Raw genomic sequence first — 16,013 nt, 5'->3', positions numbered from 1 at the left:
TGAGAATATAAAAATATATATTTATCAGACCAGACCTTCTACAACTGATGTGTTGAACCGTGTATTATTAGCTGCTGCATAAGAGCACTGTTTATGAGAAATAATGTACAAGAGACCATGCTAGATAAACGTATCTGTATATAAATAACATTAATGTATGCATTTGCTTCATGTCTTTGCCATTGCATCTGTCCACTCCACGCAGTGTAATGCTCTGGATGGCAAATGTACCATCAGCTGTGATAATGAGGTAAATGTGACTGTTTCTCTGCCTTTGGCCATATTTTCAATGATGGAGCTCATAAAATGGCCTGTATTCTCCACATACTCATTATACAATGGGCATTTCTGGAACATGACAGACTTGCTAGATAAATGACAGAGGACAATGCCTTATAGCATTTCTATTTTAAATTCTATGTCTTTTATTAATGGCTTTGGTATAAAAAGATATAAAATGCATATTAGTTTGCTGTTTTGTTGCATTTGGCCTGAAAATACATTTTAAAATGTAACTGAAAATATGCTCTGAAAAGTTCAGTGGAGGTTTAACAAAATATTCTACCTTTATCGCTCATATTAGGACATTAAATGCTATCTCATAGACAACAATGGCTTCATCCTGGTCTCTGAAGACACTTCTCAGGTATTGCATATGGACAGTTTACATACATTACATACTGCCATTCACTAATATTGATATGAAATGGAGACTATGACTGTCCATAATGTGTTTCCCACAGACAAACCTCTTCTTTGGAGAAGTGGAAGGAGCTGTCATGAACAAACTGCTTCTGATGGGCTCATTTAAGAAGTGAGAGATGAAAGCACACACACACACACACACACACACACACACACACAGATAGATGAAAGTATACACTGTTCATATTTTAACCGTGGGTTTGTAATTAGTTTGTCAAATTAATTAACCTGCATAGTCAGTCTTCAAGATGTTTCACTGTAAACCCAGTGTAAACACTCTTATTTGCATATTTATGAGGTTAATGAGTCTGGTTGGACAAGTACAGCATGCAACGAGTATGCAACCTGTTTTAATATCTATAAAAAAAATATTCATATCTCTTCATCACTTTTCATCATTAAACATTCATAAAAAAAGATAAATTGATTATTTGTCCTGTTGTCTTTAGAGAATATATCCTGAATTATTTTTCTTATCCTATTGGCAAATAGTTTTTTCTTGTCTTAAGCAAAAACCTTTCTAAATTGAGTGATATTAAGATTTAAAAAAAATAAATCTGATGTTTTACTTCATAAATATTTAATGAGGCCTGCATTGTTTAGCTTAATGCTGTGTTCACACCAAACGCGAATAGAGCGGCAAAATCGCGTCTACCGCGTCTAGTTGGACGCTTGAACATTTTAAATCCATTCGTATAAATTGAGCGTTTGAAGCGAAATAGACGCGCGTTCAAGGCGCTCCAGGAGAAATAAGTCATAAAACACCACTCTGCCTCTTTTCATTTTCATTAAAAATTTATATTAAACATTAATAGCCACTCACATGTGGTCCAGACAACTCCTACATTATCTTCACTGCATGTATATTTAAATATCCTTAAAACATTTTAAACTTTGCCCTCAGTCAAAATGATTTGGCAGACAACAAATTATAGATTCATGACACCAAAGATCGCCCGTTAGATCCACACAAGACGAACCACTACAGGACATCAGAGCCAGCGGCAGACGGCAGAAGGACTAGCCGAGGAAAGCCTGCTCTCGCCGGGGTTAATGAGCGCTGAGCGCCCGGTGATCGCCTGGATCTCACAACTCCAAAAACACAAGATCATTTTTTTAAATAGGCGCTCTCTTTATAAATAAACCACGGATTTGAGCTTTAAACAACTACATTCTCACCTGAAAAAGTGTGACACAATAGTAGTATTTTTTAATTATGCAGGGTTTCTCATCATGTCACTTTAACATGTGACAGCAGCGAGCAGGCTCCTGATTGGTTAACGCGGCGCGAATTGACACCAAAGTTCAGATTTTTTATTTCGTGAATTCGCTTCAAACGCGTGAATGCACAAAAAACAGCACTTGCGAATAATGCGCGTATCACTCAAGATGCTCAATTCGCGCGAATTGGGCGCGCGAATGAGGCATAATCGCGTCCATCACGCCGCGCGAAACGCATCTATCGCGCCGCAGGACCTCCAGACGCGCGTCAACACGCCTTTCCATTGACTTAACATGGAAATCACTTGCGCCAGACACTCTATTCACGTTCGGTGTGAACGCAGCATAAGATTGGTTGTCAATCCATTTTAGCACCATGTTGTTTCACAATTTAAACTTAGCACTAAAATATGGCGCCAAATGCAGTGTCGGAAGTGGCGTTAAACTTTCAAAAATACAAGAATTAAATAGTCAATATAATGCCCTTTTCAAAGTCTTGATCTTGTTTTTGGAAATTGGTTTTCATGCTTAACATGATTTTTTTCATATTTGACATTGTTGCAGCATGTCTCTTCCCAAACTGCCTGTAATGCTCTGTTTAGTTTCAGTCTCTATGAAGCCCCTCCTTCTGAAAAGCACAATGCGCTCTGATTGGCTGGCTGGACCAGTTTGTTGCAACTAGTCAACTTCTTCGAGCATGTTTCAGAAATGTCACTCCTTTACCATAACCAGGGCTGCGTCCGAAATTGCATGCTCTCTTGAGTAGGTACTACTTTGTAAATACTTTACGACCGTTAAAAAAGTACATTCTATACAGGTGCTGGTCATATAATTAGAATATCATCAAAAAGTTGATTTATTTCACTAATTCCATTCAAAAAGTGAAACTTGTATATTATATTCATTCATTACACACAGACTGATATATTTCAAATGTTTATTTCTTTTAATTTTGATGATTATAACTGACAACTAAGGAAAATCCCAAATTCAGTATCTCAGAAAATTAGAATATTGCTTAAGACCAATACAAAGAAAGGATTTTTAGAAATCTTGGCCAACTGAAAAGTATGAACATAAAAAGTACGAGCATGTACAGCACTCAATAAATTAGTTGGGGCTCCTTTTGCCTGAATTACTGCAGCAATGCGGCGTGGCATGAAGTCGATCATTCTGTGGCACTGCTCAGGTGTTATGAGAGCCCAGGTTGCTCTGATAGTGGCCTTCCGCTCTTCTGTATTGTTGGGTCTGGCATATCACATCTTTCTCTTCACAAAAGGTCAGGCGAGCATGGTCCTTAAACCAGGTGCTGGTTGCTTTGGCACTGTGTGCAGGTCCTGTCCTGTTGGAAAATGAAATCTGCATCTCCATAAAGTTGGTCAGCAGCAGGAAGCATGAAGTGCTCTAAAACTTCCTGGTATACAGCTGCGTTGACCTTGGACCTCAGAAAACACAGTAGACCAACACCAGCAGATGACATGGCACCCCAAACCATCACTGACTGTGGAAACTTTACACTGGACCTCAAGCAACGTCGATTGTGTGCCTCTCCTCTCTTCCCTCTGGGACCCTGATTTCCAAAGGAAATGCAAAATTTACTTTCATCAGAGAACATAACTTTGGACCACTCAGCAGCAGTCCCGTCCTTTTTTCTTTAGCCCAGGCGAGACGCTTCTGGTGCTGTCTGTTGTTCAAGAGTGGCTTGACACAAGGAATGCGACAGCTGAAACCCATGTCTTGCATATGTCTGTGCGTAGTGGTTCTTGAAGCACTGACTCCAGCTGCAGTCCACTCTTTGTGAATCTCCCTCACATTTTTGAATGGGTTTTGTTTCACAATTTTCTCTAGGATGCGGTTATCCCTATTGCTTGTACACTTTTTTCTACCACATCTTTTCCTTCCCTTCACCTCTCTATTAATGTGCTTGGACACAGGAGCTCTGTGAACAGCCAGCCTCTTTTGCAATTACCTTTTGTGTCCTGCCCTCCTTGTGCAAAGTGTCAATGGTCGTCTTTTGGACAACTGTCAAGTCAGCAGTCTTTCCCATGATTGTGTTGCCTACAGAACTAGACTGAGAGACCATTTAAAGGCCTTTGCAGGTGTTTTGAGTTAATTAGCTGATTAGAGTGTGGCACCAGGTGTCTTCAATATTGAACCTTTTCACAATATTCTAATTTTCTAAGATACTGAATTTGGGATTTTCCTTAGTTGTCAGTTATAATCATCAAAATTAAAATAAATAAACATTTGAAATATATCAGTCTGTGTGTAATGAATGAATATAATATACGAGTTTCACTTTTTGAATAGAATTAGTGAAATAAATCAACTTTTTAATGATATTCTAATTATATGACCAGCACCTGTACCAGCACCTGAGTGTGTGTAGTATGAATATAATCTGGACGTACTACATTCACCATGTTGTCATTATCATGTGACCTACCAGTGTCAGTTACGTCGCTTCACTGCCAATCATAAAATCTCCCGTGGCACACTTCAGAATCTCACATGAAGTTGTAGGTCATCCAGCTACTTTTTGCCTACTCTTTTATGAGTACTGTGAATTCGGACATTTTTATTTGTCAAATACTGTTTTTCGCCTGCTATAAAGTAGGGAAATATGTGATTTCGGATGCAGCCTAGGAGTTTCAACACACTACTAACTCAACTTAACCAGGCCTCGCCCCCTTTATTTATTTATTTTTGTATAGGCTATGCCATGGGAAGGAATTATTTAAAGTTGGAATATTGTTGCGTGTACATTCACAGAAGAAAACTACAATTGAGACAACTTACAATTGTTCAGAAACTTTTTCAGACCTTTTTCATGCTCAAACAGCAACATTACTCTAAATCCTCTGGCTTTAACCTGGGGTTGAGTTTAGTAGTAAATCTACTTCTGCTTTTGTTCCTGCTAGGATTAATTTGTATGACTATCAGGCTCTCTGTAAAGAGTTTGCAGGCAGCAGTGACAGCGCACGCACTTTACTGGATGTGAGTACGCCATCATCTGTGCTATAGTGTTTGACTTCAGTGCCTCTGGATTCTATTTCCTGTCTCCATTGACATGCTGCGCTCTTCTTTTCAGCCCTTCACCACTGTGAAATGGCTCTTGACAGAACTTGTCATGTGAGATATAACCCTTTTGCTTTATAATTATTATTGTCAGCTTGGGTTTTTCAGTCTGTGTTTCTGAATGAGAATGCTTCTTTATCACAGATTTCTGCTGGAGTTTAACCTGTATAGCTGGTGGAACTGGGACTCGACAGTCAACGGTATCAGTCCATATATGACATGTTAATGGGGTTACATGCTCCTGTGAGCATGCCCTTGTTATTTTCCATTTCTTCCACATGATGTATAATAGATATTAGATTTTAATCTAATAAAGGACTAATAAAGGACTATAAATCTCGATTCATCTGTAGTGTGATGGCATATTAATCACACATAGCAGGAAATGTAGTTTATGTACACTGTCATGTCGGCTATCATGACCATAATGCAGACCAAAAACAATATATTATAATACATATTAATAAAGATATATTCTTTCAGTTGTAAATTAGGGAAAGTATTTCATGGTAGCTAATTCTAAAGATAATTTTGTCCATAGTTACTGTATTTTAGTAACAAGATTTTTTCCCAACATAAATATTTATTTGTTTGTTTGTTTGGGGGGAAAAAAATCATTTTATAGTTTTAGCACGATATTAAATATGGCAGTGTTCATTTATTTGGTCTTGGCGGACTAGATCTACTACGCTGCTGCTGCAGAGCAAGTATGGACTTGCTATTGCTTGCTAATAGATACATTGACAAGCTGCTGTGAGCATGAAAGATATGCTGCTGAAAAAAAAGACATACATAAATCCCATAGCAGATCTAGGCAGGTGGAGCTGGGAGAGGTACGAGGTAACTCTGAAAGCACGCTGCATCGTTCACAGCAAGCAACAAACCAGACTATTTAAATGTTGAACAAGCAATCTCATTGCTGGAGGATTGCTTGCAGATTGCATGCCTCTAGAGTTTATTGACTGAACTATATAGTGAACTAGAACTATATATATATATAATTGAGTGTGTTTTAAGTCTAGAGCATGATAATATACATTGAGATGTGCATTAAAGCAGATTGTTGAGTTTAACTTTTTTCATGTGTGCAGCCCAGAGAGCTCAGAGGACAATGATGGTGCCATGTGACACAGAATACCCAGCCTTTGTCTCTGAACGCACCATCAAAGAAACCACAGGGAACATTGACTGTAATGGCTGTATTCGGTGAGAACATCTGTGTATATCTATGAGGGTCCATGCTTATTTATAATGCACAGCATAAATGAGTGAAAGTGGCAAACACAAATGACTTTGAAACGATACTGATGTGAGTTGAAGTTGCAACACTAACACATTTGCATGTTCTGATGACACATTGTGCTGTCTTTAAAGTGATATGGATTAAAAAGGCTGCTATGATAGCATTTGCTTTGTGAAAATGCACTTTAGCTCCTCTCACTAAAGTTATCAGTCAAGCAACAGCTGAAGTGCCATTAAACACACCTGCTAGCACTTTATAAAAACACTTTGTGATCTTAAAATTATAAATGTATAACATGAAAACATGTTGATTAGTAATATGTTTAGTTAATTATAAATGTTATCAAAATTCTTAATACTCTTCTAATCCGACCTATATGGCACATATATTTAACATAAAGTATAAAATAGAAAGTAAAAATATTTAATATACAAGATGTGAACATATGACAAAAACACTTTTTGTTACCGTCATGCTTCTAAGTAAATAGTGTCTGTTTAGAACTGTGAGAGACTCAACTTTGTGCCACATAACTGACTCCTTTCTGCTGAAAGCTGTTTTAGTCTGTATGTGGTTATTTTGCCCTCAGTGGGAGCTTGACACCTAAATATGATTGTGTAAAGATAGCATGATCTGACAGCATTAAGCAGAGCTGCGCTTCACTGTTTCTCACATCTTTATTTCTGACAAAGTGTTGTGTGTGGCTAAATGTCATGCAGACAATAATGAGTGTTATCGGAAATAAACAGTATATGAAATGATATGAGGCATATCATTAATGATCGGAATGAGGCATATTTATAAAGAATATCACAAAAGCTGTTTATTATAGATAATATTAAGATATTATTTAGATTAAACATATACAGATTAGATAAAGATAATGTGTATTTAGAGATATCCTGTATATTTAGAGATAATTAATTATATGATTTTGTTAAAGTCGGCAAGTTTCAATAGTCTTTTCTTCCCTATTATGATGTTTATCTAAGGGGAAAGGCTTCTCGAACAAGAAAAATGTGGGGCGAGACTTGATTTTGTCCATGGGGAATTGATTGGATGGTTGTGGTTTGCTATTGGTGGATCTCATGTGAGTGACAGGTAGCCCCGCCCTCACGGCAGTGAACACATCATCAGAGAAGAGAAGAGATGAGCTGCAAGAGGGAGAGGAAGTTATTTTGATTAAGTATTATGAGGGCGCATGTATTAAGAATACTGCAATAATCCATGAAAACAAGAACCGTCAATTTTGATTTCATGGTGACTTTAACAATATAGCCATGTTTTAGTGTTTGGATGTTTCATTTTTAACCTTGATGTGCAGAAATGTATTGTACATTTATATTTGGTTTCTAAACTTTTGAAGAAAAAAAAATAGGACAGACCTGCATTTGTCGTCAGGCAAATGAAAAGTACTTTTAGAGCTACTGTGTACAAGAAATTCACTTCTTCATATCTGTGTGTGTTTCCCCACTCAGGACGTTTGTGATTCAGCAGATTCCCAGTAGTAACCTGTTCATGGTGGTTGTTGAGAATAAATGTGTCTGTGGTTCCGCCCCTCCGGTTACCATGGAGCCCATTGAGATCATTTATATCCTTTCATAAACTAAAAACATTAGCTTGTTTAACAAGAGTGTTTGTATAATTATCAGCCTTGACCTCTGAGCACATAATGAGTCTCTGAAGTGCGACAGACTGAAGTTTCAAAAGGACCGCAGACGGCCACAGTCCTGTCATCCATTTCATCCAGAGGTACAGAGAGAGTGTTTTTGTTTGTGTGTATTATATATAATAACCATATCATAGATGCACTTCATCACCATCATTTTATTTTAAATATATAAAATAAATGGGTTTAAAAAAAAGTAGACCTAGTAGGACTTCCCCTTAGTAGTAGACCAAACGTGAGAAGTTTAACCGGTCGATTGGTCGCAGAAATAAAAAACTCCACAGGAAGTAGCAATGTCAAACATTCCATGACAGAAAGATCATTAACACGGCTGGTTCGCGTGTAATTGTCTTTTTTTTACTTGTGTGGTAATTGGAAATCCAAAGTGTGGGATCATTTCGGGAGGGTAAAGGAGGACCCTAAAAAGGTGATTATTCGACTAATGGCTTAAATGAACGACTTGGAAAAATCTTTGGTCGGGGACCCAGATGAAACGGACGTAGGCTAGTAAGAGCTGTACGTGTAAACCTCACTCCCCTGGACTCAAGAGTCACGCTAGCGTTATGTTGTATAAATAGTAAAGTTTCTAGTGTGCTTATGTGGGTAGAACCCCATTCAATCTGAATGTATAATGCTTATCCACATCATGACTGAAAGGAAGTACACTCAAAAAGTTTTAGTGGGCCATTCACTCTTCAATTATACAACTCTTGCAGGCCTTCATCTCATTTTGAGTCATTTTGTAGCTGAAAGTTGAATCTGTAAAGTGTGTAAATGTATGTGTGTGGTCATGACTTTTAGTGTTAAGTTCAAATAGTTTGCTAATGCCAATTATTCTACTTTGAAATAGGCATTCCAGTTAGGAATGTCTGTTTTTGTTTTGGTCTGGGTGATCCCCTGATCCCGCCCACTGCCAATTTACACAATTAGTATTTCGACACCCCAGGTTGGCAGTTGGCGGAAAACAGGATCACTGTTATCAGTTGCACTTGTTCTTGTTGTGCTTCCTCAATCTGGAAACCTGTGTGAGTGTGGAGTCTGAGGAGGAAGGGGCATTGCTCCAATATTTTGAATTTGGACTGCATGTCCCCATTTCAACCGCTAGATGTCAATATTACACACATACTGCACCTTTAATACTCTACCAAATGAGTTTTTCTTTGTGCTTGCTAACAGTAACTATTTATTTTCCCAACAGGAAAACGCTATGGAATGTGGATCAGCGAGTTCTTTGAGTTTTCCAGTGGTAGCCATTTTATTCCCAGTTTTGTCATTCCTGGTCAGCAGGTGACCTCTGACCCCTTGCCCTGACCCATTAGGCTTACTATACACTCAAATCAGAGAGCCTTGCTTCCGCCAAACATGAAGTCTCTGTCCACTGAGACAAAATCATCTTAGTGATGTCTGGATTACTGAAGATAGATGATATTTATTACCGTCAAAGACAGTGTTAGAATGTGCTGAGTGTTTTATTCTTACATGTGGACCAGTGAATACCTGGATATGAGTGGCCGCCACGAGCCGTCACAGCTAACCGCAGTCCCTGTAGCTGTTCTTCAAGGTTCTTTCATACACTCAACTTTAGTCTTAATCTGTACTGTTAAGCACAGACCAAAACTCAGCAGAAATGTAATTTATATAATTATTATTTGCCTGCTTCTCAGATTGATTCGGCATTTCATTTGAAGTCTTAAGATGCATGACGTGACAAAATAGGAATATTTCACAGTGCTGTTTGTAAGAATAGCATACATTGTCATCAAAAGATGAGATGTGGATTCTTCACAAACTTTATAAGTTTTGCCTGCCTAAAAAAGTACTTGGAAAATAACTTAATTGCGTATTCCCTTTACATCAAAGGAAAGCCATGTTATGTAAATAAAAACATATTTTCCATCAGTTTTCTGTCATTTAATTCAATTCTCTGCACTATTTGTAATCTTTGGGTTATAATAAGTCAGAGATCTCTCATTTCTCTCAACTTGAATGTTAGCACTAGTCATGAAAGCAATAAAATCTGACATTATTTATATATCATAGCTTTATCAGTGCACAGCTTACATTTAAGGTAAAAAGCGGCAGCAAAAAATATTGTGAGAGTGTTTGCAGTGTTTACGTTACGGCATATTTGTGCTTGTATATTGTAAATGTAAAACTGTATATTTAATTAATAATATAATGTTAGCATACCAACTGACTTCCCAAAATCAACTTTTATTTACTATATACTCATGTTTAAACGGTGCACAGGGTCATACACACAAAGACACTGAAACAATGCAATAATCATTAACTAAATAACTTAAAATGCAACACAAAACATGTTCATGTACATGATTCATAACAAACATAATAAGAAGCAAATGTATTAAATAAAATATAATCGTAAATGGGACTTCATGGAATGTCCTTTTACTGTTTTTCATCATAACTATATATATAATTCATGATAATATATGATAATTCCTTGTTTTTACTTACAAAACCCATACATTTGATAGTATTTTACAGTTGATGATGACATGAAAACATAAAATTGACATATAAGCAGTCTTTTAGTCTGTTTCATAGCATAAAACCATCCACAGTAAAAAAGAAAAAAAAAGATTATATATATATATATATATATATATATATATATATATATATATATATATATATATATATATATATATATCCAAGCTCCAAAAAATGTATTATGTTGCGACTGTAACCCTGGTTCTCTGAAGAGAGAATGAGACATTGTGTCGAGACACTGTGGGATTATGTCGTGAAGCGCGTATGAAATCAGTCCAATGACGTGACGGAGCGGCATAGGCGGGTGATGTCATCGACCATGAAACTATAAAGCACACCCAAAATCAAACAGCACTGGCTTCTGATAGGCTGAAGCAAGTCAATCACAGGCATGCAGGGAGCAAGGCAATGCAGCGTCTCGTTCTCTGAAGTTACAGTCATAATCTAAAACAATCCATTTCAAGGGAACTCGAGCTGCATCGAGACACTGGGAACCCCATACCCACGCCACCGCACTAGCAAGTGCCTGTCTGTGTGAAGTCGTTGCTTATTTGCACTCTAGAACCTGGGGTGGTCCGGGCAAACCCTCTCCAGAACTCTCTGGAGCAGAACGATCGGGGGAAAGGCATATAGACATAGACTCAGCCATGTCTGTACCATAGCATCCAGTCCTAGAGAAGCTGGATGCATAAGGGAGAACCACAGTGGACAGTGTGTCCTCTCTAGAGATTCAAACAGATCTTGACCAAACTTCTCCCACTGGAGCTCCACCACCTAAGGATGGATTCTCCATTCCCCCAGGTCTCAGCCCCTGCCTCAACAGGATGTCTGCTCCCTGGTTTGATGTCCAGGAATGTAAGCTGCCCTCAGAAAAAGCAGTTTCCCCTGGGCCCACAGGAGGATCTAGTGAGTCAGTTTGTATAGGTGGCGTGACCTCAGACCCCTGATGGTTTAAGTATGAGACCACCGATGTGTTGTCTGTTCGAGCTCATGATGGCATCTCAGGTCTAGGAGGAAGTGTTTGAGCACTAGATACAGCCATCATCTCCAGCCGATTTATGTGCCAAGAGAGCTGACTCATGATCCCCCCCCAGCCTGTGAGGGAAGCATTCGTCATTAGCATGGCGTGATAAGGAGCCCCCAGCATAGGGCCTTGTGAAAAGAACCCCTTGGTTTTGAGCCACAACTACAGGGGTCTCATCTACTGCAGGCCAAAAGGTATCACGTTGGATGCGGCAGCCATGAGACCCAACAGTCTTTGAAGCTGTTGGTCTAATTTTATACCATTTACATCTGAGAGAATCGAAGCAACATGAACAGGAGAGAGACGTGCCTGCATGGTCCTAGAAAAGTGCTTTTCTGAGCTGGAAGAAGCACACTTTTCTTGACGTTGAGCCTTAAACCCAACTTCTTCATGCGCGAGAAAAACATCTAGTTGCATATGTGCTTCAGGACGTAATCATGCAGAGGCATTCCCACAGCGACTCGGCACAGCTCAAGTTCCCTTGAAAGGGAACTGTTCACTTGGATATTGTTAGAACCTGGCGTCAGACATCGTCGAATCAGTTTACATCATTGACCATAGGCCCCGCCCACTGGCGCTTACTCGCTTATCAGCTGACACCTGCTTTGAACAGGCACAAGCAGAATATAGATACCTGTTAAATTTAAGAAGTAGCTACTCCATGCGCTGCTGACTACAGGACTGTTTAAACAGCATCTGTGTGCATCTCTGTGCAGACTTGAGAAAGACACTTTCACAGGAACAGGTGAATGGTTTATTTTTAATGGCATCCCGGATCTGGTTGGAGAATTATGTTTGCTCAGAGCATTTTACTGCATTTTGAAAAATAAAGGCACAGTATAATTGAGAGTTTGTAAAGAAACTTTTGTTAAAAGATGAACTTTCAAGTTTCAACTGTATTGGATCCATAGACTGTTAAAAAAGACTGACAACACTAAATTGGATCTGACAGCAGCTACATCCCAAAACGCAAGTAAACAATTTCATCTATAAATGACAGTTTTATGTGGATAATGTTTTAAAGCAATAGCGAAGGGGGCATTTAACCTTTTTTCTATGGAATGACCTTAGCTAAACATAATGGTGACAGTTTACTGACAAGCCTTATAGGAGCCACCTATTAAAAATGTTCTGCAAGTAAAAATACTTTGCAATGGATATACTGTACATAATGAAACAACAGAGGCTCATCAGGGCACCAAACTGTAGACTTGATCCCCTGCGTTTGAGTGAACTTGTTCGTCAGGGATCGTGCTGTACAGGTGGTAAACATTCTTAAGGAAGAAGACAGAAAGATAGAAAAGACAGAATAAATATCTTGGCATTCGGTTCATGATGGACGTCTTACTTGTTTATGTGGGTTTGTGATGAGACGGTGTATTCACACATACCTCATTTTCCTTTGTATTTTCCTCTTTCTGTTGTTTATTGACCAAAACACCTGTAATGCAACACAGAAGCATCATATCACCTTAAAGAACATGTTGACCTTCATGAACAAGCTCTCTTTCATAAAGCTTTAATGTATTTTAAGCTTTGACACTTTGCACAGCAGAATAATCTCTTCAGACTCATTGTGCAGCAGTTGTGATGAATTTCATATTTGTCCCACTTCTTCCGTATGAGCTTATGGTGATGGGGTTCTGGCGATGATGACAGTGCGCCTTCTGGCGTTCCCCAGGCTAACGGCCCCGTGGCCTTATCCCAGTTCATCTTTCTGGAAGTGTCTGGACAAGCGAACATGTGTGATCATTGAGTGGTCGGCCCCAAAGAGCGCCACCGACCAGGAAAGTGACATTTACAATGGGAAACTGCTGGGACCACCTCCCGGCCCGAAGAAACAACTCTTCCCCTTCCTCGAGACATAATTGGGGCGATCTAAAACATGGTCTCGCGGGCCTTGAGGTAAAGGATATGGCAGGTCTCGGCATGGGTAATCCCCCCCACAGCGGGCTGCTCGTTCCCCCGAAGCCGGTCTTGCCCAACAAAATGAATTGTTTTTCTGCCTCACTTCTCCAGACTGCCTACAAGTCCTCGGCCTTGGCTGTCAGGGCCCTAAACTTTTCTTCTCTCCAAATTTTGGACGACTTAGGGTAACAGCTGGACAAAGGATTTCCCTCACCAACACCTGTGGAAGGAGATTGTCACTGTCAACGACCTCGTCCTCTGCAATGCCTGTGAGGCCTTTCAAGCCTGTGGGCACTCCATGGCACTTTCTGTGGTGGGAGAGCACGTGCTCTGGCTTAACCTATCAGGCCTCCCCAACAGTAAGAAGAGGCCCATCAGGGGTGCTCCGGTCGAGCCCGGCGCCATTGCATCACAAATGAGCCAGCTGGGTGCCATCAGCGCCTCCTCGGCTCGGGTGGGAACACTCACGAGTTACGAGTCAGCTTGGCTGACTGTTTCAGCTATATGCTGAATAATATTCAGCAATAATGCAGGGCTACAGACTGCAGTTTGTAATGAAACCCCAGCGTTTAACAGCATTCTCTCTTCACAGACAGAGGAGAGCACCGCTCACATTCTGAAACAAGAAATCTCTTCCCTCCTGGAGAGAGATCCACCAACTTTGCCCTGCTTGCTGCACGGGAAACAAATATTATACCCTGCTCAAACTGTAAGGGAAAATGTTTTTTAAAGAAAGACTGAAAGAGCTATATTTTTATTGTATAGACAGTGTAAACATTCTATAAAATAGCTCATTTTGTGTTCCACAGAATAAAGAAAGACTTTTGGGTTTTGAACAGCAAGGAAGTGAGTAAATAATTTTCATTTGGGCGTGAACTGTTCCTTTAAGAGAAGATGTGGCTAATATTGCTGGTCTGCTGAAGACTTGAAAGAAGAAATGGTAGCTACCAGCTTCTGCTGTGGTCACTGTATGGTGTTTTTAACTTAGCAGGTTTATTTATCTCTCATGATATCTGTTACTAAGCATCACGTTATCTGAGATCATTTACTGAGAATGAGGTTCTCTCACCTACAGATATGGGCTGAGATGTGGCCGGTACAGAAGTGATCAGAGAATATGTCTCTGCAGGTCCAGAACTCTAAAAACATAAAGGACAGGACCTTTATGTTATTCTTTAAGACATTCTTACTCAAATGGTATTATAAATATTTATTACCTTGTGATTTTAAAGATTGTAAATGCACAGATTCTCACCATAGCGATTCCTTGACTGGGCACATCTGATGTTATTGATCCCATCGTATTGCTAAGAATCAAACATTGATCTTTATGGCATCTTTTCATACATAAGTCGCTTTGGATAAAAGCGTCTGCTAAATGACTAAATGTAAATGTAAATGTACATACATATATCAGATAAGGTGAATGTTTTAACAAATGTTTTAACCTTCATGAACAAGCTCTTTGTCATAATTCAGACTGAATTGAATGCATGAAAAAAACGTACCATTGTCGTCTTTTTTGACCTACAAAACAATGAGCATTATATGTCATACTGACAAAACAAAACAAAGGCCAGTATATACACCAAAACACACAAAAAACTTGACTTACATGCAAACCACAGACAGATGAGTCCAGACAAAATGACACCAACACCAGTGGAAACCATCATTAAAACAAATAAGCCTGGGTAAAAACAAAACCAACACTTTAATCTATATTTATGTGCATTATGGTAAAGTTTAATCAGGTTGTTTTGTATATGTGACAATTGAAGTAATACACAAAAGAATTGGGGGAGAGTATGTACATGTGTAGATTTGTTTTACTTCTGTTGAGTGCATGTAAATGTTTTACAGAGATTTGAAAGAGAACATCTAATTCATACATGAGTCAAATCATTTAAAAAATGAAGTATGATGATGATCCAGTATGAACAATTGAAATGTGGACATTAGGAACATCTGCATCAGAAAATACCTCAAATGAAATCATATTTGACCAAGGCATGATGATTATACACAGCTATGTTATAGCCAATACACACTGCACTGAAAGACTCCATGGCTACAATCACCAGATTAACTTCTCAGACATTCCACAATCTTTTCTTATATGATGTTCTACTGATGTTTAGTAAACTTACCAGTTCTGGTCAATGTTGGGGTTTCAATAGTGGAAAAGGTAGCCATTACTGCTGAAAATACATTGCAAATAATGAGCTATATGAGTTATAATAAACAAACTATGAAAGAAGTGTAATGTTAGTTATGTGTTTTAATTGAACACTTAACTTTACTCACATGTTGTTGTGTCCATTCGTGACACTTTTTGAGTGGGCGTTGCTGTTGAACCTGCAGTGAGAACATCATAGGATGTATATAAAATTAAAATTGCCTACAAAGACTGGCATTAATCTTTAAATTAAAAGTTATAGCTGTAACTATGATAAACAAAACAATTGGTAAACTAATCCACAATAAGATATTTTTTAATTAAATTATGATGAAGAGAGACCATGCATGTTCAGCTCATAAGCCATATGTGACTTCCCATTTGCTTACTAACATGACATCCTTTTAAAAAGACTTGCCATTGTCGGTCTCTCTGAAAATGCTATTAATTGGTTTGCTAACTACCATTC

The 16,013-nt window shown here is 38.7% G+C and overlaps 1 protein-coding gene across 1 annotated transcript in view; it reads left to right on the top strand.

Moving 5' to 3' along the window:
- Positions 1–9,207, top strand: part of cacna2d3 (calcium channel, voltage dependent, alpha2/delta subunit 3) — a gene marked incomplete at both ends in the record, with an annotated part of 62,208 nt that extends 53,001 nt beyond the window's left edge. The window contains 10 exons of the mRNA XM_079844321.1: positions 206–250; positions 584–646; positions 744–814; positions 4,848–4,923; positions 5,018–5,058; positions 5,149–5,204; positions 6,096–6,210; positions 7,726–7,835; positions 7,914–7,999; positions 9,115–9,207. Coding sequence (XP_079700447.1) covers positions 206–250; positions 584–646; positions 744–814; positions 4,848–4,923; positions 5,018–5,058; positions 5,149–5,204; positions 6,096–6,210; positions 7,726–7,835; positions 7,914–7,999; positions 9,115–9,207 — 756 coding nt within the window. The remainder of the gene's footprint in view (positions 1–205; positions 251–583; positions 647–743; positions 815–4,847; positions 4,924–5,017; positions 5,059–5,148; positions 5,205–6,095; positions 6,211–7,725; positions 7,836–7,913; positions 8,000–9,114) is intronic.
- Between the last annotated feature and the right edge of the window lie 6,806 nt (positions 9,208–16,013).

Source organism: Gobio gobio (assembly GCF_949357685.1).
Source record: "Gobio gobio genome assembly, chromosome: 19".
NCBI lineage: Eukaryota > Metazoa > Chordata > Actinopteri > Cypriniformes > Gobionidae > Gobio > Gobio gobio.
Note: the sequence above shows the minus strand (reverse complement) of the source record. Positions and strands in the feature narration are given on the sequence as shown.